Below are 25,945 nucleotides of genomic sequence, written 5' to 3' on the forward strand. Positions count from 1 at the left end.
CATCTGATCAAGATCCCTCTGTATTTTTTGATAAGCTTCCTCACTATCAACGATACCTCCTAACTTTGTATCATCTGCAAACTTATACATCATGCCTTGTGCATTCATATCAGATCATTTACATAAATAACAAATATCAAAGATCCCAGCATCAAAGCCCGTGATACATCACTAGTCATAGGCCCCCGAGACACAACCTTCAACCATCATCCTCTTTTTCCTATTATCAAGCCAATTTTAAATCCAATTAGCTAACTCTCCCTTCATGATGAGCCTGCCATGCTGGACCTTGTCAAAGGCCTTATTAAAGTCCATCTAGACAATATCCACTGCCTACCCTCATCCATCCTCTTGGTTACCTCTTCGAAAAACTCTAAAAGATTTGTCAGACATGACTTCCCGTGCACAAATTCACACTGACTACCCCTAATCAGACTTTGACTCTCCAAGGGTTAGTTGATCCTATCCCTCAGTGTCCTCTCCAACAACTTACCTACCACTGATGTCAAGCTCACTGACCTGTAGTTCCCTGGCTTGTCTTTGCTACATTTCTTAAACAATGGAACAACATTAGCCACCCTCCAGTTTTCTGGAACTTCATCAGTAGTTAAAGATGAAGCAAAAATCTCTGCAAGAGCCTCTGCAATTTCCACTTTCTTCCTATATTGCTGGTATCTTTAAAATCTCACAATGTATCTGTTTCTTTCTTGAATACATTCAGTGACTTATCTGCAAACTTACTAATTATGTCTTATACATTCAAATCCAGATCATTTATGTAAATAACAAATAACAAAGGTCCCAACACCAACCCCTGTGGCACACCACTAGCCTCCAGTCTGAGAAACAACCTTCAGCCATTACCCCCTTCTTCCTACCATTGAGCCATTTTTGAATCCAATTAGCTAGCTCTCCCTGGATCCCATGCGACTTAACTTTCAAGACTATCCCTAATCAGACTTTGATTATCCAAATATTGGTTGATCCTGTCCAACAACATGCCTACCACAGTCTTCTACGGGAGAGAATTTTACAGGCTTGTACCCTTTCAGTGAAGAAACGTTTCCTCATCTGAACCCTAAATGTTCCACCCTGTATTCTGACACTGTGTTCCCTGATTCCAGACTCCCCACCAGAGAAAACATGTTCTAGTCTGTTGACGTATATTAAAATTTAATATATTTCAATTAGATCTCCTCTAATACTTCTAAACTCAAGTGAATATAGACCCAGCATCAAAAATCTGGAAAGGATAGGTTGCATAGCATGTTAAAATAGGGGATCCTTTAATTATTCTCTTACAATCCTTTCTTTCTAAACAGACCAATTTCACAACCTATCCCAATTCTCTCCATGCTTTGCAAAATCTCTGAATATCAGAAAATGCTGACATTTTTCCAGGGCTATGCAATGACTTCCTTAGAGTTTGGAAGGCACTACCTCCGACAGTGCATGTTGTGGAAATTCTCTGGAAGTCAGCTTCAATGATCATTATAGAGGGAGATAATGGCACAGTGATATTGTTGTTGGACTAGTAATCCAGAGATTCGGGTAATGTTCCAATTGCTCTGATTCGATGGTGGAATCAATTGATGTAACAACATTCTGGATTTCTGATTTCCTTCAGGGAAGGAAATCTGACATCCTTCCCTGGTCAACGTGTGACTGCAGATCCACGGCAATGCGGTTACCCTCTGAAATGCCCAACAAGCCACTCAATTGTACACAACTGCCAAAAAGTCTCAAAGCACCAAAATCGGACGGATTATCTAGGTGCCAAAAACCACAATGGCAAAATCAGCCCTGTCTATCCTGCAGAGTGCTCCTTACCAACATCTGGGTGATGTTGCTAAAATTGGCAGACCTGTCTCATGGATTGGTCAAGCAATAGTCTGACATAGTCATACCTATGAAATTGTACCTCACCGGCAGTGGCCGGACACCACCATCACCAGTATCCAGCAGTATCCAGACAGTGGCATACAGTCAGGGGATCAGGGTGGGGAATTGCCTGAAGAGTCATCAACCTTGACCCCGAACTCCACGAGGATCAGTAAGCTTTGCACAATCAGTAAGGAGAGATCACATCCAGAGTGAGACATAGCCTGAGTGAGCTTGAAGGCAGTGTGGTCATTTGGTGCAGAGGGGAAGCTGTGTTTGTTGCTTGCCTTTTTTTGACTCATAGTTACTCAGGTCTTTTTCAAGCAGGATAAATTAAAACCCGTGATTGAGGCCCAGCGCAAAAAGAGTGACATCACAGGTAAACCGTAAGTTCAATGGTTGGTGATAGCTACTAATTTGACGATCTTTTAAAGGTTACTTTCAAATTGGAGGTAAACAGGGGAAATATTTACAGGCTACAAACTAAAAGACCAACATAATTTTTAAAAAAAAATTCCAGTTCAGAACAAATTTGTCAAAACAGAGATGCCAAGCCTGGTGATGTGTTATAACTAAGTGATGTGGGAGCTGGTGGTTCATAGTGACCACATTTGTAGCAAGTGCTGGTTGCTTGAGAAACTCTGGTTCCGAATTGCTGAGCAGCAGCCTGAGCTTCAAACACTGTAACACATCAGGGAGGGGGAGAGTTACCTGGATTCTGTGTTTCAGGAGGCAGTCACACCACTTAGATTAACACTTCAAATTTGGTCAGTGGTCAGAAACAGGAGAGTATGATTCTCAAATCTGCGTCAGAAGGTTGTGGGTTTAACCAACACCTCAATTTGGGGCGAGGGGTTCAGTTTTAACTTTGCGCCGATGGATTCGTGGAATATACTGTAGTAGTGAAAGGGCCAGCATCATAACTGAGGCCTGGTCCCTATTTAGATTAGATTATCTACACTATGGAAACAGGCCCTTAGGCCCAACCAGTTCACACCGAAGAGTAACCCACCCAGATCCATCTCTGACTAATGCACCATCTCTGACTATGGGCAATTTAGAATGGCCAATTCACCTGACCTGCACATCTATGGACTGTGAGAGTACCCAGAGGAAACCCACGCAGACACAGGGAGAATGTGCAAACTCCATGCAGGCAGTCACCCGAGGCTGGGATCGAACCTGGGACCCTGGTGCTGTGAGGCTGCAGTGCTAACAGCTGAGCCACCGTGCTGTCCCATAGAGATAAAGGCACACAATGAGCATTCAGAGGAAACTTGTTTTAGTGAGATTGTGTAACATTGCGTGAACAATGGGTTAAAATAGGGACACAACGCTGTCGTCAAAGCTAAGTAATTCTTTTGGAACTTGAAATACCATTTGGCCTCTGCTTGGCCCCACAAAATATCCAAAAACTAATGTTTCATCTGGGGTCTGTTGAAATGACTGGGGTCAAACTGTGGCATCAAGGTGATCAAACTTACTTTGAGACCATTAGTAACAATTTTGCCAAATTAAAATGGACTCATACGAATGAGCGTATCATCTAATCCAACAATCAAGGTCAGGACTGAGGGACTTGAGTATTAAGTGATGAACGGCTAACAGACGATTTCTCTGGTTGGATGCTAAAATAAAAATCCAACATGTAATAGTCCTGGGAGACTTTCTTGCATTTCAGTCAAAAATGTGTCAACCAACGCTGTCACAAATGGATTAACTGCTCTCTGAACATGTTGGTTATTTGTAGGAACTTGCTGTGTTATAACTGCTATTAAATAATAATACGATCCCAACAGTGCAGAAACAAGCCACTCAACCATCGAGACTGCACTGATCCTCCAAAGAGCATCCCACACCCCTCTACCTTGCTCCTGTAACCTCACATTTACCATGAATATCCACCTAACCTGCACATTCCTGGTCACTACAGGACAATTTACCATGACCAACCCACCTAAACTGTACATCTTTGGACTGTGGGAGGAAACTAGAGCATCCAGCAGGAACCCACTCAAACACAGGGAGTTCATGAAAACACCACTTCGACAGTCACCCAAGGCTGGAGTCAAACCCAGGCTGTGATGCTGTGAGGCAGTAATACTAACCGGTAAGCCACTGTGCCACAACATGCAAACTCTTTTCTCATTCCCATGCAGGATTCTGTTATTTGGGGAAAGCCTCCATTGTCCTGTCAATATTTATAAAACATTGTTTCCTGTATTTCCTCCTGTTTAAATGTTGTTCTTTTATACAGAATCATACCTGGCTTATATGCATGGTGGTGTCACAGGTCAAGGGTCGAGCTGAAGTGAGGTCATTGGAGCCTAGCAATGTGGAAATTATTCCATTCTGGTCCACTTTTCTGATCATGGTTCCATCCACAAAATAAATCAAACCATTCTTGTCGATAGCAATTCCTGTTTAAAGAAATAAATAACACTGTGACTTTGACGTACCTCAAAACAGGAGCAAACAATGAGGGCTTTCATGATTGCTTCACCAAGTACTGTTATTGCTAAATTAAATGGGTCCCTATTGGCTACAGATCTACTGAATCAGATCAGGAGGAACAGAACACAGAAGTATTAGGTGTTGTTTACTCACTGCTCTTATTGGGTTCTGTGCTTTCAAAGGGAACCTTTAATATTCCCCATTCAAAATATCTGAATTATAGACATACAGGCAAGCAAAGGCGTGGTGATGTACTTGAATCTCCCATCCTTATACAGTTTTCACTGTCTGCCACTTCCCTCAGAGTTTGCTGGTATCAAACTGCTCTTATGATAATTCCATCCAATTATAAGACTCACCGGAACACTGAGGGTCTCAGAGTGCTAATGTGGAATACTCAGTAAGCTCATTATACAGCTCTCATTTATTGCACTGTCTTTGTTCCAAGGCTACACCCACTGTGACTCTTGCATGTTCACTACAGCATAGATCTCATTATGGCACAGCAACAAGACTGCTTTGATTACTTCAGCTTTCATCAGTGGAAATGTAGAAGAATGTATATGCAGTGGCATTCCTCATTTTCAGAAATTGATACCTCAGATCCTGCCTCTGTTAACAACTCCTTCCAAATTCTATCACTCTCCTGAATTTCCAAATTGTAACAACTCTGCCTGCATATCAAGTGGTGCTGACTCAGTTACCTGTACCTCTGGGTATACTTCAATCTGAAACAAAAGTGAATCTGAATTTGGTTTCAGGGTTCAGAACTTGGCAAAGAAAGGAAGGTTTCTAACATGTGTGCATGATCATGTGTATAGATGTATGTGCGTGAGTATGTATGTCTGTGTGCATACGTGTACACAACATACCTTTGGGACTCATCAAAGAAGCTTCCACAGCTTTGCCTCCATCTCCACAACGAGCTTCATCAAATGGCAGACATTGTTCTCCGGTCCCTGCTACCACTTCAGAGTTAGCTGTCAGATCTTTAGCACCAACTAGGGACCTTGGATGATAGATCCTCCGGGTGTTGGTATCTGAGATGTACAGATCTCCTGTCACTGGGTCAGTTGCCAGGAAATATCTATGTGCCGGGTTATTGCTTTGGAAAGAAGCAAATTTTGTTTTTTTAATGAAAGGTATTTTACAAAGTCCTGAATTCAATCTGAGCGATGGCCTAGTGATGTTGTTTACAATGGCTGCCAGACGCAGTTGGACTTCCTCCGTATCAGAGATCAGATGGTACGGAGTATCCTTTATCATGACACTGGCAAACATTTTAACATCTTTTTACTGTAAAAGAGGACAGGAAACTAATTAAAGAATGAGATAAAGCCAGACTTAATCTTTCCAACACCCACTCTGCTAACCTAACACTCATTGAGTGTTCATTATATTATCAATATATAGGATTACAGCAAGAACCCATTAATAATAGCAGTTTAAGAACTCCCACTATTGATACTCCCACTGAGTGAATTCATTCAACAAATTATCATTTGTCGCCAGACTATTCAAATACTGTAAACCTGCCCACTAATAGTTTATATACATCATATCTGTGGAACATTCAGTGAGACACAGTATGATACATGATGTCTCTTTTGCGAAAGCTTGTTGTTTATGAGGTTTTAGCAAAATCTTCCATCAGGCGAAGGCCACCATTGAATGTCATCAGCATTTTAAGACATAGGAGAAGAAGGAGACCATTCAGCCAATTGAGTCTACTCGACTATCAATGAGATCATTGCTGATTTGATCATTCTCAAGTCCACTTTCCTGCCTTTTCCCCATAACCGTTGATCCCTGACTGATTAATAATCTAGGTGAAAGTGAGGACTGCAAATGCTAGAGATTAGAGTCGAGAGTGTGGTGCTGGAAAAGCACAGCAGGTCAGGCAGCATCTGGGGAGCAGGAGAATCAACGGTTTGGGCAAAAGTCCTTCATCAGGATTAAAAATCCATCCCAGCCTTGAATACATTTTTAATGGCCAGGCCTTGACAGCCCTGTGCAGTAAAGCATTCCACAGACTCTCTACTCTTGAGAGAAAAAAAATCTTCCAATTTCTGAATTAAATGGGGAAGGTGCAGTTTTTATTTCCAATTGTTGTCCCCTATTTGCTTAACAGGGCAGTTTGCCCCTTGATCTGGATGTTTAGCTGCCCAGCCATTTTTGTGAAGAGATGTTGCTTTTCACTAACATTACGGAAAATGAAAATAAAGTATTGGTCTACCCCATTAGCATAATCGGAATTCTCAGCATTTCAGTTCCTTATAATTGGGACTCTCGCTACTGTGGGAATTCAGCATATGATGGACTCTTGAAATTAACTTGGCTGGTGTAGGTACAGAGGAACCTCGATTATCCAGCATTTGATTAACCGAATTTTGGATTATCCGGACAAGATTGCAAAGTCCCGATACTTGGCTAACAATGTTATCCGGCATTCGATTAACTGAACAAAATACTGCCCACCCTTGTCGTATGGACGATTGAGGTTCCTTTGTAGTTGAGTTGAGGCTTTGTTCCTGCAAACAAAAGAAAATCCCTTGCAATGTAACAGTGAGTGTTTTCACTGGCCCTTTGGATGCTAGGAAAAACAAAGATTTTCAGACCTTTCTGGCCCAGGCCAGCATGCAACAAGAGGCACAAGAGAAAATTCAGCTCCAGTTACGTTTCACAAGAGGTTGACACAAGAAAGGAAATCTGGAGATACAAGTTCTTGAATGGCTCCAGGTCAAGGGGCCACCCACTGAGCCCCAGACATTAATCTGAGAAACACTGATTCCTACTAATCGCCAGCTCCATCAGAACTGTGGCTTCGCAGTACATTGCAGCAGTCAGACACCAAGACTAGGTGAGGCTCAAAAGGAAGTGGGCAAGACAGCGCAGCAGTTCACATAACATCCAGACAAATAAGAAATACCAGTACACAACAGCAAAGCTCTGGAAGATCTGATCAACTTCTATTACCTAAAAAATGGTGTGCACATCAGAGCCACACTTGATTACATTGTGCATGTTTTCAGAACATACCGTAACATTCAATGCAGTACCTCAATTTAACATGTCCAATAAAGGCATATTCCTGCTTTTCATGACCACCGGATGCATCAAAACTCTTTACAATCAAAGAAGCATTTCTGATGCACAGTCACTGTTATAATGTAGGAAATGGGGAAACCAATTTGCACACAGCAAATTCCTACAGAAAGCAATGTGATACTGACTGGTTCATCTGGTAACTACTGGTAGGACACTGGGGAAAATTTACTGTTGCTTCAAAAAAGCTCCAGATGAGACTTAGCTTAATATTTGGGGGAAGTAATGGCCCACTGGTATTATTGCTGGACTGAAAATCCTTAGACCCAGATAATGTTCTAGGGACATGCGTTTAAATTCCACCACGGTACCTGGTGCAATCTGGATTCAATAAAAACAAATCTGGAATTAAGTGTCTTGGAAAAATCCTTATGGTTCACTAATGTCCTTTCGGGAGGGAAGCTGCCATCCTGACCTGATGTGGCCTACCTGTGATTCCAGACCCACAGCAATGTGATTGACACTTAACTGCGCTCTGGGCAATTAGGGATGGATAATAAATGGTGGCCTGGTGATGCCCTCATCCCATGAACGAATTATAAAAAAAGGTCTCAAAGATGGCACCTCTAAACTGTGTAGCACGTCTTCAGTACTCTACTGGAGTAGCAGCCTTGATTTCTATGTTGAAGCTCAAGAGGAGAACCTGAATCGAGAACCTTGTGACTCTGAAGCAAGAATACCACCAACTGAGCTACAGCCCGCTTTCTTAACAATAGCATTTAAAATAAACTGAGAAATTGAGTTGCATCATAGAAATATATAACAATGCAGTGAAGTAGTCCTGAGGAAAAAGAATCTATTACTTACACACAACATCCTGGTAAAATAGAAAGATTCTTAAGAAGGCTGTCAGGGAATAGTTTTGGTGGGAAGTAGGATGTAATAAGAAATTACTGAAATGTAATTAAGTATGATTGCGCGTTGATGATAGATTCAAATTTATTGAATCTCATTTACTTCCATCATTTATCTTTAGATGGCTTTAATATCTCATGTTGACAACCAAGTGTAATGTATTGTTTAATGTCTGAAACAAATCATTGGAAATGGCTGACCCTTTGACTGTGAAGCATCAAGGTCTTCCAAGTTTTTATCTCTGCTTTTTATCTGTGCAGATTCAGGAAATTTGCAGCATTTGACAATTCATCTGCAGGTTAAAGATTAGTTATTTGTCCAGGAGTCAGATCAGGCCAAGGATACAGGAAAACAGTAAAGGGTATCCTGAAAGTGGAGATACCATCCAGTACAAATCACATCCTGATAAGTGAGAACTGATAATTTGATAGCTCTCCTAGGATGCAAAGAAGGTGTGCAGTGGAGGATAATGGGTTGGTAGTAGTAAACAAAATGCATTTTGTGCATCAGTCCATCACTTACAGAATCACCTCTAGATCTGTAGATTCTGCAGACAAGTGCCTTATTGTGGCCAGAGATAAAATGGAGATAGAAAATCAATTCAGGCAGTCCCTCGAATGCAAACAGTTTCCGTTCTTGAGTCCATCCTTATGTTGATTGGTATGCAAGTCAGAACACAATGTACATAGGACAGTATAAAATAGCCATTTGTAAATAGAAAGGAATGTTAGTATGTCAAACCTTTAAAATTAAGATTAATACATCCCCTGTATGGGATCGTTTCTGTCAGTTCAAGCATTCATAAGTTAGATGATCATATGTTGTGGTCCCTCTATATCTCATAGATGGTTCATGAAGTTCAATATTGGAACTAATTTACCTTCTGATTTCAGAATTTACAAGCAGAACATGATACAGTGGTGATGAGTATGGTTATCTTGTTTTAATGCTTTATCATTGAAAGAGTCCTCATCATTTCCTCATAAGTTGAGATAACTGTAAATATCGAAAGCCGTGGCAATCAGAAACCATCAAATTGAAAGCTGACTGAAACCAATTTCACATATTGTTTGTAACTTGACAAACATTGCTCGGAAAACACTGGGATTTATCAAGTTTTCTACGATGCTGGTATCGCCAGTTACAGGCAAATGCTAAACTGATCCGATACAATTAGCAACTTCCAATCACTCTGGTTGAAAAGACCGGTCAATCCGAAGAGAATAGACAGAGAAACAAAATCCATCCACTGATTAATATTTATCCAGTGATGAATGTTTGAATCTTAACACAAAAGATAAAGTCAATCTACTCTTTGATTTCAGTGTGAAACTGCAGCAAGTTTGATCAGATTCAAGAACACCTTAAAATTGGGATGAATTGAATGTTGCTGATTTTAATGGACTTAATTAATTTTATCACTGAAGGAACTGCCGGCAGCATTAGTATTCAAACACAAGACAGAAGACTTTCATTTTCATTTGTGTAGACTGAAATATAAAGATTAATTCAATCAGTGTAAGATGATTGCGAGTTTGCTATTTTTTCAGTAATTAATACTTATTATAACCATCATCTTACTGGTCTCCATATTCCAAGCTGGAGTGAGCAGCTCACTGAAAGTAGACCAGAGAATTAGGCCCATACATATGCGTCCCTCTTTCTGGCCTGTGCACTCTTCACTATGACGAATCCTGCACTGGTTTATGTGATTGTACGGCTCATTCCCAGTTGTTTCATCATTTAGTAAACAGTGAGGCTGGGGAAGGAGGAGAAACATGTACAGGCACCACTTACCCACCAACTCAGGGTGCCAGTACATGTACAGCATATGCCCATCAGTACTGCATATCTTACACTGGCAATTTGTGATACTTATTCATTCCTTCATTCATGTGAGTACTTGCCAGAATTTCTTACCCATCTTTAATCGCACTTGAGAAGGTGGTACTCAGCCACCATCTTCACAACTGAGTGGCTTGCTAGGCCACTCAAAAAGGAAACTATGAGTTAACATGTCGGTCTGGAAACTCGCGTTGGTTAGACCATTGTGTGTGGCACAGTGGCTCAATGGTTAGCATTGCTGCCTCACAATACCAGAGATCCAGGTTTCATTCCGCCCTCTGGTGACTGTCTGTTGTGGAGTTTGCACATTTTCCCTATGTCTGCATGGGTTTCCTCCTATAGTCTGAAGATGTGCAGGTTAGGTGGATTGGCTATGCTAAATTGCCCATTATGTCCAGGGATGTATGGGCTAGGTGGATTAGCCACGGGAAATGCAAGGTTACAGGGATAGGGTAGGGAGAGGAGTCTGGGTGGGATCCTCTTCGGTGGTTCAGCATGGACTTGTTGGGCTGAATGGTCTGCTTTCATGCTGCAGGGATTCTATGTAAAGGACAGGAGATTTCCTGGTCAAAAGGGCATTAGTGAATTTAATGCACATTTATAACTTTTCTGATATTCAGTAAGGGAATTTGGGAACTAAAAGCATAGGGCAGGTAGGTAGAATTGAGATTAGAGATCAGCCATGATGTTGTTGAACAGGGCACACTTAATGGGCAAAGTGGCCTATTCAAGCTCTTATTTTTTATGATCTTACCAATCCATTAGCTACATAGTCACTATTACTGATTTTTTGAGTCTGTTTTCATCAACCACATTTAAATCTCCAGCTGGGATAATGGGATAGGAACTTGTGTCTTCAGATCATTAGCACAGGCTTCATGATTTCTGATCCAATAACAGAATTTTCCTGCTACTGTTCTGAGAAGCCTTCAACAAAGGTGTAAAGTTCAAAATGAAAAGGAATATCAGGAGCAATTAAAGGCTGTTTACAATGCATTCAATGTCATCAAAATTAAAATAACTAATTACTTATCAAAGGGATAACAGATGTCAGTGAAACTTTGATTTATATCCAGTTTAACTATTTCTATTTCTGGTTCTAAATTTTAACAAATGTTTGGCACTGCTTGTTATAGATCTTACATTACCACTCTCCATTTATTTCCATTTATTCCAGTTCTAACTTTACAATTTCCTCGCTGGAATTGCAGCATTGTCACTTTCCATTTCCATTTTCCAGCTTAAAATATAACTGCAACTTGCTTTGTTTCACAGTTCTAATTCTCGGCACTCCCTGTCCATTTTCCTTCTACCAACTCTAACTCAAATCCTTTTTTGAACACATTTCCCTTGTTGTAAGTGATTCTTCTATTTTAATTATTCAAAACCTTCATTCAACTCCCCCTGTTCCCTTCAGTAAGGTTCAGGGATCCAAATTCTGATATTACATCGCTGCTTAATACAGTCAGACAACACACAAAAATTGGTCCAGCCATTGAACATGACAACATCAATAGATCTGTGACAAATTGTTCTAGTGGAATCATAATTGCCTCCCTTAGAATGGTGTTTTATCATTTTAACAGAATGACATAACAAAACTTCACAAACATTTCCCAGTGTTACTGCATAGTAACAATCCTGATTACCAAATGAGGTTATTTTATGAAGACATTCTGTGTTTACTGAAATAATATCAACATTTATTTTGTGAGTAGGATGGAGGGATGATATCTTGGATAGCTGGGAAATAACATATTTAATCTGTGTGCTTTAAGTCAGTTTTACATTGCAATTCTTTATCCTACCTTTGTCTCTTTTTAAAATAACTTCAGTAATTAAAGTGGCACCGAACTGTGGCAACATATACACATCTCACTGCATTTTCATAAATACAAGTGGCAATAAATTGCTATTCTATTCCATTAAGGGGAGACAAGTGGTCTGCTCCAAACAAGGTGCTATTCCCTTGACTGTCAAGAGAGGGCACATGAGAGCAACTCTGAATGACTACCTTGAAAGTTTGTTGATCTCTGTCCAAAAATTGTCTGAAACTTTGTGGAATTTTGCACCTGACCCCAGAAACTGAGAATTCATGACTCCTGGCAGTATTCAGTGCACGATAAGATGAGGGCATCAGAAGATAAAGGATATTTGTTCCATAAGCAAATAATTTTTAAATCACCATTACATCTTCTGTTAACCTCCTTTAACCTATTGGCATTTTATGTAAACATTTATCCTGCAAGTTGAAAAACCAGTGCCTATTTGAAGCTCAAACAATATTTGGAATTATTCCCAGTTCTTTATTCACCATGGGTACATAATTAAATCTGTCAATAAAGCAAATCAACTCATGCTGCTGTTATAAAATCTTGCTGTATGGATGTTGTTTGTCAAGGTCTGATAATGCATGGACTGCACAAATTATTGGAATATTCCATATCCAACTGAATATGCTCACTCTAACATCTTCACCTACCTAGCGCTCTCTCAATAATGTACTGAAATATCAGGTTAGGTTGCATGTTCAAGTTTATATAGTGAGGATTTTGGAAGACTGATTGGGACTGCTAAGCTAACTTGACAGTTCAAGATGAGGGATATTGACTGCAAGAGACAAAAGTGATGCAAACCTGTGAATTGTGCCTCAGCTACATCTCTTAATTAAGGAAATAAAAGGAATTGGCTGAGGTGACAGTGCAACTTTTCCTGACAGCCAACTTCAATTTCCTGATATTTGAAGGTTGTGGGAACGATTTAATGGTAAGCCCAAATGTAACAACATTTTTCTTCAATTCAGCAATAACCATTCAATAACTGATGCCATTCTATGGAGCAGATGCAACACAAAACAGAAGGAGGTGGAGAAGGAAAAGAAGAGTAGGAATTGAACTGGCACAAGAAACAGGCCAAACTGGAAAAATAGAGCACCATGCAACAATCAGCTTGTGAAAGACAAGTTCTCAAAAAGCTGTTATGCAAGGACTAGAAATTTGACATTGCGCATGTGGGACTGCAGCCACGCAAGGAGACAAAAGTTAAGTGAGCCTGCTCTTCTTAGAGCAGAGAAGATTAACAGCGATTGCAGTGATGATTAACATCAAGGAGGGGATTTTTCTACTGACTTAAGGAAAAACTGTTTCCAGCGGCTGTGGGGTCAACAACCAGAGGACACAGAATTTGCATGATTGGCAAAAAAAAACAAAAGAAGAGGGGCTTCTTTTTAACACAATGGGTTGTCATGATGAGCAATGCATGATGTTAAATGATTGAGGGAGCAGATTCAAATTGCATTTCAAAAGGGAATTAGACATACACTTGAAAGACAAAATTTCGTTAATTAAGCCATGTTTAAATGTTAATTGTATATGGACTGGAATGATTGATTATTCTTTGTGACCATCCAAGCTGAGTCAATTTCAAAGATTAGATTCTATTAGTAATCATGGGTTCAGGGAAATGAGCTGGCACAAATAAGATGGGGCAAATGGTCTCTTTCTCTGTTGTAGAATTCTATAATAAAAGCAGCTCAAGTTTAGTTCTTTGATATCCCTTGTAAGCAGTAAGTTTTTTGTTTCTGATTTTTCGTTTTTTTAACCAGTGATAACATCAACTTACATAAATTGCACCTATGATAGTTTGAAAATATCACTCATGTTCCATCCCTGATCCACCCCCACCAAGCCCACAATAAAGCACTGAAAGCCAAAGCAGGTCCAATAACCCAGTGAGAGAAAAGGTAAATTTTGAACTCAGACATTATAATGAAAGGACAACTTATGTAGGAGGAAGAAGTTAATTAAACCGTACAAGCTGATGGAAATGACATAACAACCGTTTTCAAACTTACCTATGTCTAAAATCTTTATTTCTTAGTAGGTAGCAAGAAAGGAAGAGAAGAAAAGTCAGAATTAGGTATGGAACATAAACAAAGAGATCCAGTTTGAATGAAGTGCGTCTATATCACTGTGCAAAGTGGTTCAAACTGTTTACACTATATTAGAAGAGGAGCCGTCACATCATTTTAATGTCACACAACCAGAACATAGTTTCCAGACAAATCAGTTTTGCTTCACTACTAGTGCACGCTAATAGCAAGCTACAACACAGATTGACTTTGACGTGTTCGCCAGTGCGCTGACCAGACACTTGTTCATTCTCTCCTTCATAACAAGGCAGCTAAGTTTTGAATGCATAACCTCCATAGCAACAGCTCGGTGTTTATAGTTGCCAGCAGTAACCTAAATCCAAGCAATGGTCATTGCTAACAAATTAATGAACCTTCATACCATGTGACTCTTCAGGAATGCAAATTGAAACACAATTTAACAACTGAACAAAGCTGCACGATAATTAGTGCATAGAATTTTCATGTGCTACAAACTAAAATAACTGCACTATTTGCAACTGATCAATTTTGGAAACGCCATCAAATTAATGAGTACCTACCTAATTCCAGGCGAATGAATACAACTGAGGAGCTTGCAAGTATTTCACTAGAAAGGAGACTTGAAGCTAATTAACACATTTGGCAATGACCCTGCAGTTTAAATAAACTGTCTTCCCTCTCCGTAGCAGCAAAACATTGTGTTCAAATATTCCCCTCAAATTAACAGAGACAGGCAACACATAAATGCAACTTAAATGCAATTTTGAATGAATAGCTTCTTTGCTGCCATACTGACTGATGGAGAGGTAGTTAGCTTTCCTCGTGCGATTTCTTTCCTCACTGAACCTCAAATGTCATTCTTTAAGGGACTGGAATGATTGACTGACTGTTTGCATTGTTGAGTCTATTCAAACCAAATCAATCTGTGAATTCTATCAAGATGTGTGCCTACACTAATGTTAGCTTGTTCCAATGGTGGGCAGATGGGTCTTGCTCAGGTAAGCGCCCTTATGATTTAATTCATACAGCCTTCCAGGTTCTCTGCCTGCTGGGAAAGTAGCAGACTGTTGGAAGGAACGACTTTTCCCATCAATGCACTGGCTGGAGCAGCACAGGCTAGGTTTTGGGGCTCTAGACCTACCTTAGCTCTAGAATGCTTGTCACATTTCCTGAAGGAAAGATGCGGCGGATGTAGTTGAAATCGCCAACGTACAAGCTGCCATCGATGCCACACGCCAAAGCTACGGGTGCCAGGAGTTTATTACCATCTGATTGGCCATTGCAGCTCGGGCACGAGATGCTGCGTCTTCGTCCGTTACCCATGATGCTGTTGATGATGGCTGGCTGCTGAGAGATGAATTGATTTTCCCCGTTTCCCTTGTACAGGATGCCTAATGGGAGGATGATAAGACTAACTTTGTCACTGTCACAACAATAAGGCATTTTCCATGATTGCAGAACCATCATCATAAATCATAAAGCACTATTCAAATTTCACATTAGACCACACCAATCAAAACAATTGATTAAGACAGCTTGTGCCTTCAGCAATTCTGGATAGAGAATACTGATTAAATCAGTGATGAATGTCAAGGCTGCATCAATCTCTAAAGATTAGAATCATTTGACATTCACCTGTTGTTTGATCGGCTGAAGTATAAACACAGCGATGAGATCTTAGTCAAACCTGTTACTCGGGGGGAAAGAGGTCAGATGAAAATAATTTTTAAATAATGACTGCTGCTAATGAGCATTTATTCAGTTATTACCATTCGGAGTTTTAAAAGCTACTTCTAAACCATTTTCTGGTCACTCACTGTGTTTTTCTGGATTTTACATATTTACCCACTTTACCTTGAAAAGATTTTACCTCAACTTAATTATTTTAAGAGAAATGTTATGCTCTGGTGTTGCAGAACAGATTTCACTGAAACGAACATGACAGATAGCAAAGAATGCAGTTACTTTCACCGTGTTCTACATGATCAATTTGGCAGGTTTTAAAAAAGCATCTATTTTGTCCCATTTTTTCACTGTTCTATCTGTGGGTGAGACTGCATCTCCACGGATACTATTCTGCGTATCCCGTTCCTCATCCTTCATGTGCGGGTATGTGAATATTGGCATTGTCATTATTGTCAGGGTATAATTTTTGTTTAGATTAGAGTGGTGCTGGAAAAGCACAGCAAGTCAGGCAGCATCTGTGGAGCAGGAATCCTGATGAAGGCCTTTTGCCCGTAACGTTGATTTTCCTGCTCCTCGGATGCTGCCTGACCTGCTGTGCTTTTCCAGCACCACTCTAATCTAAACTCTGGTTTCCAGCATCTGCAGTCCTCACTTTTGCCTAGGGTATAATTTTTGTTTACCTCAGTGCACCTTTTTCATTTCTGGGTCTGCTTTTTGACAAACAGGAGCTACCTTCTCATCAGCTGCTTTGTTACGTGATGCGGTCACATAGTCGCATTATTTTCTGGACTTCTATCTGACATAGAAGGCCTTTTGGACTCATATAGAAGTGGAATTAGAAAGGTGAATCAATATCCTCAATAATTATCACCCCTTCAATAAATTTAAAGCCGCAGCACATCAGGAAAGGAGTGGACACTACAATATTTTAATTGGCACAAGGTCAGCAGTATAAGTTAGCCACAAGAGATTTTTTTTTTACAAAATAACTGACGCATACTGCATAAAAGCTCCCTTGTAACCATCACCCTGAACATGTGTTTGATATTAATGAGGTTGCTGCTACTGCATGGTAACTCACAAAGCTGCAGTATTTCAATCAGGCAGTTAACAAACTTTTACAGCATCTTGGATCTCATAGTCATTGAGTTATAGAGCACAGAAACAGACCCTTCGGACTAACTCGTTCACACCAACCATGTTCCCAAACTAAACTAGTCCCACCTGTCTGCGCTTGGCCCATACCCCTCCAAACCTTTCCTTTTCATAAACTTATCCAAATTTCTTTTAAACCTTGTAATTGTATCTTCATTCACCACTTTCTCTGGCAGTTCATTCCAGATACGATTCACTCTGTGTAAAAAAGTTGCCCCTCACATCCTTTTTATAACATTTTCCTCTCACCTTTAATACATGCCTCCTAGTTTTGAACCCTACAAAAGTGACCTTAGCATTGACCTTATCGATGCCCCTCACGGTTTTATAAACCTCAAACAGGCCACCTCTTTCGTTCCAGTGAAAAATGTCCCAGTCTATTTTTCTATCTCAAACCTTCCAATCCTGGCAACAACCTGACAAATCTTTTCTGAACTTTCTCGTTTATTAAGACCCTTCCTATAAGGGACGACCAGGAATGCACACAGTACTCCAGAACATGTCTCACCAACTCAATCTCTTTGTTAAATTTAACAATGGATGCAGTTCTCAATACAAAAGCAACTGTGTCATTTTTCCATGGAGAGCTCCTGAACATAAGCAAGAGATTCCACATTCATTTTCAAATAATTCATTCCCTCAGTGATTTCAAGCTTCCTACCATCCAGTTTGCTGAGTTTTCATTTGTTGACAGGTTTCAAACTTTTAGCTTAGGCTTGCAACTTCCCTTTCTCTTCCTGACCCCTGTAGCCATGTTCCCTCTTATAGATTCCTCTCTCCCTTTCCCCCTTATGGTTTCTCTCTTCCCCCCCACTCCAATGCATTTTCCCTGTCTCTGCCTGCCTCCTGCACCAACATCTTGCACCTTCTCTGTTTTCCCTTGCCTCTCCCTGTCTTACCCAATCCCCTTAAGAACAAGCCCATCTCCCCTAGGCCTTACTTTGAGCCTCTCTGTCTCCCTCCAGCCCCTTTCAAACCACCTGGTCTCCCATATCTCCTTGAAGACTCATTGTTTCCACCAACTCCCTGGATGCTGTGGAGAGAAAGCCACCTCAGGAACCAGGCTGCTCCTGAAACCAACACCTCCCCCACCCCACCCCACCCAAATCACAGCAAAGCCTCCTAGCTCCTGGTCTTTGCTCCCAAATCCTCCCTATCAGCCCCTGGCCATGTCCTCTGCTCTCAGCCCTCGCTTGTGTCCTTGTGCCTTCGGATTATGAGAGAGTCTATCAGCGGCAAGCATGCGAGAGACCCAGGGAAAAACACAATACTGTGGAAGCTGAAACAGAAACAGAGAGTGCTGGAGAAACTCAGCAGATCTGACAGCATCGATGGAGATAGAAATTAAAGTTAATGTTTCGAGTCCAGCCTGACTTATCTGTATTAATGAATAGTCATACTGGACTTTGGGTGTCTTAATAGTAGTCAGGTTTACTAGCAAGGTGAATGATCAGCCATGATCAAACTGAATGGTAAAGCAGGTTGAAGGACTGAATGGCCTACTCCTGTGGTTATTTTCTATGTTTCTATGACAGTGTTTAGTTTCTCTCGCACTCTCTGTTTTTCTTACAATGGAGACTCAATCAGTGTTTCACAGAATCCCTTCTGTGTGGAATTAGGTCATTTGGCCCATTTAGTCCATGCCAACCCTCTGAACAGCATCTCACTCAGACCTACCATCCTACCCTATCTCTGTAACCTTGCATTTCCCATGGATAATCCACCTAGCCTGCACATCCCTGAACATTTGGGTATTTTAGCACGTCCAATCCACCTAGCCTGCACATCCCTGAACATTTGGGTATTTTAGCACATCTAATCCACCTAGCCTGCACATCCCTGAACATTTGGGTATTTTAGCACGTCCAATCCACCTAGCCTGCACATCCCTGAACATTTGGGTATTTTAGCACGTCCAATCCACCTAGCCTGCACATCCCTGAACATTTAGGTATATTAGCACGTTCAATCCACCTAGCCTGCACACCTTTGGAGGAAACCAAAGCACCAGGAGGAAACCCACACAGACATGGGGCGACTGTGCAAACTCCTCACAGAGTTGCCTGAGGGTGGAATCAAACCTAGGTCCCTTGTGCTGTGAGGCAGCAGTGCTAATCCCTGAGCCACCATGCCGGCTGCAAGTCTGGGGATTTTGGGCAGGATTTTTTCACCAGCCCCACATATGTTCAGCGTCAATCATGGACTGAGCCTGACAATGCCCTCAGAGCTACAAGTTTCTCCCTGTGTCTATAAATGGACTGACCATGGTCAGCTATAGGTTCAACTCAGATCGACAGTAAGCACAGACTGGGGATGAAACTCAAGTGAGCAATCACTGCCACCTTCTCAGAGGAACATGGGATGGGGAATAGTCTTCTCAAGTGAGGGAAGTGGAATGGTTACTGGATTAATAATTTAGAAGCCCAGATGAATGCTATGGAGTGAAGGCAGAGGGTGAAATTTGAATCCAATTAATACATTTGGAATTTAAACAAAGACTGCAGGAGGGCATGCCAGGAATAGCACCAGCATAGTAAAGCATACGGTAATGATTTGGAAAACTATAAAATGGGACGATTTGCCAAACACCATAAGTAAGAAGCAATAGACAGGGTAAGCCATCCCACAACTAATTAACTAGATCTGCAGTCCTTCTAAGTCCAGTCATTGGTTGTAGTGGACCATTAAATAGCTAACAGGGTACTCCACAAATATCCCCATCCTCATCTTTGCAACAGGCAAGACTGAAGCACCTGAATCTATCTTCAGTCAGATGTGCCAACTGGGTGAACCATTTTGGCCTCCATCTGAGATTTTCAGGATCACAGTTGTTACTTCAGCGAATTTTATTCATTCCAATGATACCAAGACATCGCTGGAGGCAATGGATTCTGCAAAGACTACGGGCCCTGACAACATTCCAGTAATAGTACTGAATACTTGTGCTCCAGAAACAGGTCCAACTTTTCTATTACAACGATAACACTGGTATTGATTTGGCAATGTGGAAAATCCTCCAGGTATGTCCTGTCATAAAGCCATAGAGATGTGCGGCGTGGTCTAACTCGTCCACATCGATCAGATGTCCTATCCTAATCTAGTCCCATTTGCCAGCACTTGGCCCATATCCCTTTAAAACCTTTTTATTCATATACCCATCCAGATGCCTTTTAAATGTTGTAATTGTACTAGCCTCAACCACTTCCTCTGACAGCTCATTCCATACAAACACCACCCTCTGTGTGAAAATGTTGCCACTTAGGTCCCTTTAACATTTTTCTCCTCTCACCCTAAACTTATGCCCTCTCGTTCTGGACTCCCCCAGCCCAGGGAAACGACCTAGTCTATTTACCTTATCTATGCCCCTCATGATTTTATAAACATCTATAAAGTCACCCCACAGCCTCCGACACTCCAGGGAAAACAGCCCCAGCTTATTCAGCCTCTCCCTGTAGCTCAAATCCTCCAACCCTGACAACATCCTTGTAAATCTTTTCTGAGCCCTTTCAAGTTTCACAACATTCTTCCTTGAAGTTCAGGATAAATCCTACACAGTCAATTCAAGCCGATCAGGCTACTTGTCATCAAATGGAAACGATGGAAGGCGTCACTGATAGTGCTATTATCAGGCATTTGCTCTACAATAACTTGGTCAAGAACAAAAATGTGACATTCAGTTTGGATTCTGCCAGGTTCATTCAGCTCCAAGCCTCATTATAGCTTTTGTCCAAACATGGATAAAAGAGCACAACTCCAGAAGTGAGGTGAGAATAACTGTCCTTGATATCAAGGCTGAACTTAACCGAGGGGGTCCTTGAGGAGCTCTAGCAAAACTGAATTTATTTGGAATCCGATGCAAAACTCTGCTGGTTGGCGAAGTACCTAGTAAAAAGGAATAAAGTTTCAATTATTGAGATTAATCATCTCAGCTCCAGGACATCTCTGCAAAAGTTCCTCAGAGCAGTGTCCTGGACTCAACCATTTTCAGCTCCTTCAACAGTGAGCTTCTCTCCATCATAAACTCAGAAATGGAGGTGTTCACTAATGATTTCACAATGTTCAACACTGCTTATGGCCTCAGGGACTGTTTCTGTTCATGTCCAAATCTAGCAATAACCTAATACTTTGCAAGGAATATTTGCATCACATTAATGTCAGGCAATAAAACAAGACAGAAGCTAACCATTTCTAATGTCATCATTATCATCATCAGAGAATCCCCTGCTATCAACATACTGGGGGTCACCTTTAACCAGAAACCTAACTCGACCAACCCCATAAATACACAGTGGCTTCAGGGGAAGACCAGAGGATGGGAGTTCTGCAGCAAGCAATTCACTTCCCGTCTCCTCATATGTGCCCACAATCCACAACCCAAGAGTGCGATTGAAGATTCCCCACTTGCCTGGATGTATGCAGCTCCAAAATCAGTCAAGAGGTTCAACACCATCAGAACAGGACAGCGTGCTTGTTCAGCACCCGATCCACCACCTTCAATATTCATTCACTCAACCACAAATGCACAGTGATAGCAGTGTATATCATTGATTAAATACACTGCTCATCCAGGCTCTTATATCAGCACCTAAAAAAATCTCACCCCAAGAACGATTAGGGCAGCGGAGCCACTATAGCAGTTTTGTATCATGCAAGTTCCCTTTTAGCCCACACACCATCCAGCCATGCAACCATGTCTTCATTAACACTGGGTCAAAATCCTGGAACTCCCTCCTAACAGCACCTTGGGTGTAACTATTTCCCAAAGAATTGCAGTGGTTCAAAAATACAGCTCACCATTTTATCCAGGGTCATTATTAACAGACAATAAATGCTGGCCCACTCAGCGATGCCCACTTCCCATGAATGAATTAAAAACAATGAATGACATTTCAAAAAAGATTGCTGTGCACCATCTGGTATTCACACCTCATGCCATATTCATCTGTATTTTTAATGTAACATTATAGGATAATCTGAAGAGCTGTCTTAATATAACAAGAGTGCTTGGAATTATTAATAAACTATTTCAAAATGGAATTCATAAACTATCTCAGAATGGCACTTATCTTTAATTTCATTTGATCTCTTATCAACCCAGTTAATATAAATACACCAGGTTGTTTTTCAAATTAAGGAGCTTGAAAGGTCTGTTGAATAACTATTTCTGTTGATAATTAATGAATTATGGCTCGTTTGGTCCAGTGATTGTCAGTGTTCATTTCAGTTCCTAATGTTTGCTCCCATGTAGGTTTTGACATTTCAGTAACAATTACAAAGCTCACGCTTTATTACACATCTAAAATCAGTTCATGACTTTGAATAGAAATGAATAATTCATAATAGTAAGTTTCCACTTCCTGCCGCGAATGATTTCATGTCTATGACTGTGGGTCGTAGGTGTGAGGCTCAATGTGCAACACTCTGCAACCAACGTTTCAGGATTCAAATTCAATTGAGTTTTGAACATAAACATATAAGTTTGCATGGCAGATGGTAATGGTCACAAACCAGTAAACAACAATGTTGAATGTGGGAACTTTTAACTAAAACCAGCATTGAAATACAAACAGTTATCTAAGAAAATAGTTACCTGGAAATTCTAATGACAATGCTTCACTGTTTCTAAGTGCAAATGCACTTTGATGTATTTCTGTATGAATTTATATGTAAATCAGTAACCATTCTCCAAATTGAGAAAGGTGGCTTATTCTCAGTGCAGGCTGGTGTCCTGTATGAATAAATAGGGGGGCAGTCATTCGAGGTGATGAGGGTCTCAGCTGCAGACAGACAGGTGGTTGGCCATTGCCTTCCCTCCTTCCAGCAAGGCCTGTCGCATTTTGTTCTATTCAGGCATTTGGCAGACAAGTGGTGGAGCCTTTCACTGCATGAAGGACCCAAAAGGTGGTGCTCCCCTCTGCAGAACGCAGTCGGCCAATTGGAGAGTCATTGCTGGATTCCCAGCCACAAGACGAGGTCTCGAGGGTTAAGTGCTGGTTCTGAATGAGTTTTCCCTCTTTCTGGTGCCGGGAACCTTAATCAATTTGAGTTCCTTTGAGTGAGAGACCTGCCCTGGTATCAGATTCCCCATGCAGAGAGCACCCCTGACCGATACTGGGTTAATACTATCAGTGGTGTGATTTATTGGGCATTAATCGCTTCACTAACATTCTCAATTATCAGCACAGTTAGCAGTCTGTCTACGGACCTGCCTGTTCAGATAATAATCAAAGCAGAGGCAGAATCCACCTGACCTAACAAATGCACACCCCTGAGCCAACATCTCTCCATGAGGAGCACACAATGGGAGGACCTTGGAGAAAATACTCAAACAGGAAGCTGCATTCCTGATGTGAAACAGCCCGAAAGCGTTACAACAAAAGCCCAGAGGCTTGACAGTTCAGCACATTCACATCTATCAACTTCCAGAGTGAGAACCAGCTAGGTATGTGTCTCTTTCTTTCACCAGGTTGGAGAGGGTAGGTTAATGGGGCAGGAACAGGTTTTCCAGCAACAGGGGTGTGAACTTGCAGAGGTGTAGCTGATTGCAGTAACAAGTGAACGTGAGAAGTAGAATGTGAACTGTTGTGGGCGGTGGGGCAGAAATCTGAAGATTGCACCTTGTTCTCATCTTAAGAAGGAGAACTTCAAAGTGAGAAATATTCTCCTCACATTGTTAAATAATTCAGAGCAAACACGATTTTTGAATCTCCAACCAAGTTGATATTAGCATTGTTTGTCTTCCTTCTCTGAACAAGGGATGCATATGGAGTGTGACTGCGTGAATGGTCAGTTTTAAATTTAGCCTGGTTTCTGCATCAATGCTAGGAAAGCAGCATTTGTACATACTAGAATCTGCACTCTCATAAAATGTTGTAGCTCAGACGTAACAGTTTTCCTGTGCTACTTACAAATATTGAGAATGTTATGTCCAACACAAAACTCTTTAGTTTGTCACAATGAGATGTAATGCTCCACAGGTTTCCTTGCAGATGCAGTCTATTGTTTAGAACAAAAATGAGGGAGATGGCCCCTACTCGGAGAAAGTGAGGACTGCAGATGCTGAAGATCAAAGTTGAGAGTGTGGTGCTGGAAAAGCACAGCAGGTCAGGCAGCATCCGAGGAGCAGGAGAATTGATGTCTTGGGCATAAGCACCACAGTATTGATTCAGATGGGCCCCCACACCAACATCTCATGTTTTTATCATTTACCTTAAAGGTTTTTCCAAATCTAATGATACATGATGAAAATCCCATGCTTTTATCCCTTCAAATAGTTATTTTCTTTCCCCAGAACAGGTTGCCAGTCTGCTGCCAGCATCTGTAACTTGAGAGGCACTAATTAAGCATTGCTGACCGGAAGACTCTCCCACCCTTGCTGCATTATCATAGACATACTGAAAGGACTTTCAGGTTGAGAATTGATCTTTATGGCTACATTCTGAACTCTAACCCTGTGCTTCTGGTTGAGAGGCAGGGACATTGGCCATTGCATCACATGAACTCTCTTACCATGGACCAGGAACCTAAAATGAACATACAACTACCATCCTGAAACTACAACCTTAATGGACTTCACCTATTTATCGAACAATAATTAACACGCTATGGTACGAACAGGTCCCATCTCTGTCTTTGCCGAAGTCCAACACATTGCAGATTATAAACACACCCCATAAATCACTGGATTTACCCAGAACAAAGCTGAGTAATCCCATTTGATATTTATAAATTAAAATATTCACATCTCTTTGTCTAATTAAATCCTGTGATTAAAAAATTGCATTGTTCCCAACATGGCAGGTCGAGGGTCTATTTCTGTAGGCTTTCTTCCAATATGGCAGCAATTCTGTTTAAAAGCCCAATATCAGTGACTTCAGCAGAGGCCATCAATAGGAAAGTCACTCGGGGAGGAGGTGGGGTTGTTTTGAGTATTTTACAAAACCATAATTCAACCGGATGTGAAATTTCCAGGCTTTACTCAGATCAGGCCTTCATATATTAATCTCTCCCACAAAACAGCTTTAAAAAAAAAGCTATAACAGCTTTAGTGTACATTTACAACACCCAACTGTGACAATTACTTTCCCCAAATAGCTGAGTTCTGTAATTTTCATCAAACAACTCTTCTGTGTCAGCATGCTTTGTTATTATACCTGATACATTCAGCCGTTACGATGAAAAATTACTACTTTACAATTTCTCTTCACAAAACACAAAGGGAATGATGAACAATATTTTACCTTCATTAGAATATTTATCACCATTTTTCTGGGTGTCCGCACAAACACCTGCTGCTGTCTGTACTCTGCTCCAGAATGAATCTCTCTGGCTTATGTAGCTTGTCATTACAACTAATCACTGTGTTTATTCAATTAGACGCAATTCACTTCAGAAAAGTTATTGCCTGTCACTGCACATCCCAGAATAATTTAAAGAATCGATTCACCGACACAACACATTTTTAAGAACTGACTTGTCCAAATTTTTTTCTTTAATTGCTCCATTTCGTTTGCTCACTCGATCACGATTCAATTAGCCCTTTGTTCCCACAGAACTACCTCTGATGTTACACAGCAAAAGCTTCAATTAGGGAAATTGGTACACTTGTAAAACAAATGGACATACCATAGATTTTATCCACAAGTGAATGGGAAGAAATGGATGAATTTTCCATGTTTTGTTGAATTCAAACCATGTGTGAGTCATCTATCCCACTGAACAGTTTTAACAGAAGCTGCAATTACTTTGGTACACCAAAGTAGAATCCAGCGTTGACAACTGCTTTCCCCAAATGCTTATATTTTTAACTCTTTGTCATAAACTATTCAGCAGATATGATCATTAAGTCCAAGAGTACACACTGAGGTATGCTATTAGCCTTGGGGGCAATGACTACAATGGGGGAAAGCCACTGTTTAAAAGGGAAAGGTCATTGCTATGGTATAAAACCCCTTAGGCTGCATACTTGACATCAAATAAATATTGTAAATATATGCTGTCATTTTATGTGTACGATGATGCTATGTTTTCTTGGGCACAAAATTAATTAAGGAGAAATTGGTAAGTGAGAGT

The 25,945-nt window shown here is 40.8% G+C and overlaps 1 protein-coding gene across 20 annotated transcripts in view; it reads right to left on the reverse strand.

Moving 5' to 3' along the window:
• The window catches only part of LOC122557375 (teneurin-3), a 2,678,940-nt gene that overhangs the window by 40,487 nt on the left and 2,612,508 nt on the right, over nt 1-25,945 (reverse strand). For 15 of the 20 annotated variants that reach the window (XM_043705048.2, XM_043705074.2, XM_043705164.2 and 12 more), the window contains 4 exons: nt 15,174-15,423; nt 13,994-14,014; nt 5,208-5,440; nt 4,147-4,301 (listed from right to left, as the gene is read on the reverse strand). In XM_043705048.2, coding sequence (XP_043560983.1) covers nt 4,147-4,301; nt 5,208-5,440; nt 13,994-14,014; nt 15,174-15,423 — 659 coding nt within the window. The remainder of the gene's footprint in view (nt 1-4,146; nt 4,302-5,207; nt 5,441-13,993; nt 14,015-15,173; nt 15,424-25,945) is intronic. The other 5 variants (XM_043705127.2, XM_043705155.2, XM_087973681.1 and 2 more) reach the window with 1 other exon arrangement.

The sequence above is a fragment of the Chiloscyllium plagiosum genome, unplaced genomic scaffold, assembly GCF_037043375.1.
Source record: "Chiloscyllium plagiosum isolate Xiang-an unplaced genomic scaffold, Cpla_swu_hap1 HiC_scaffold_2, whole genome shotgun sequence".
Classification (NCBI taxonomy): domain Eukaryota; kingdom Metazoa; phylum Chordata; class Chondrichthyes; order Orectolobiformes; family Hemiscylliidae; genus Chiloscyllium; species Chiloscyllium plagiosum.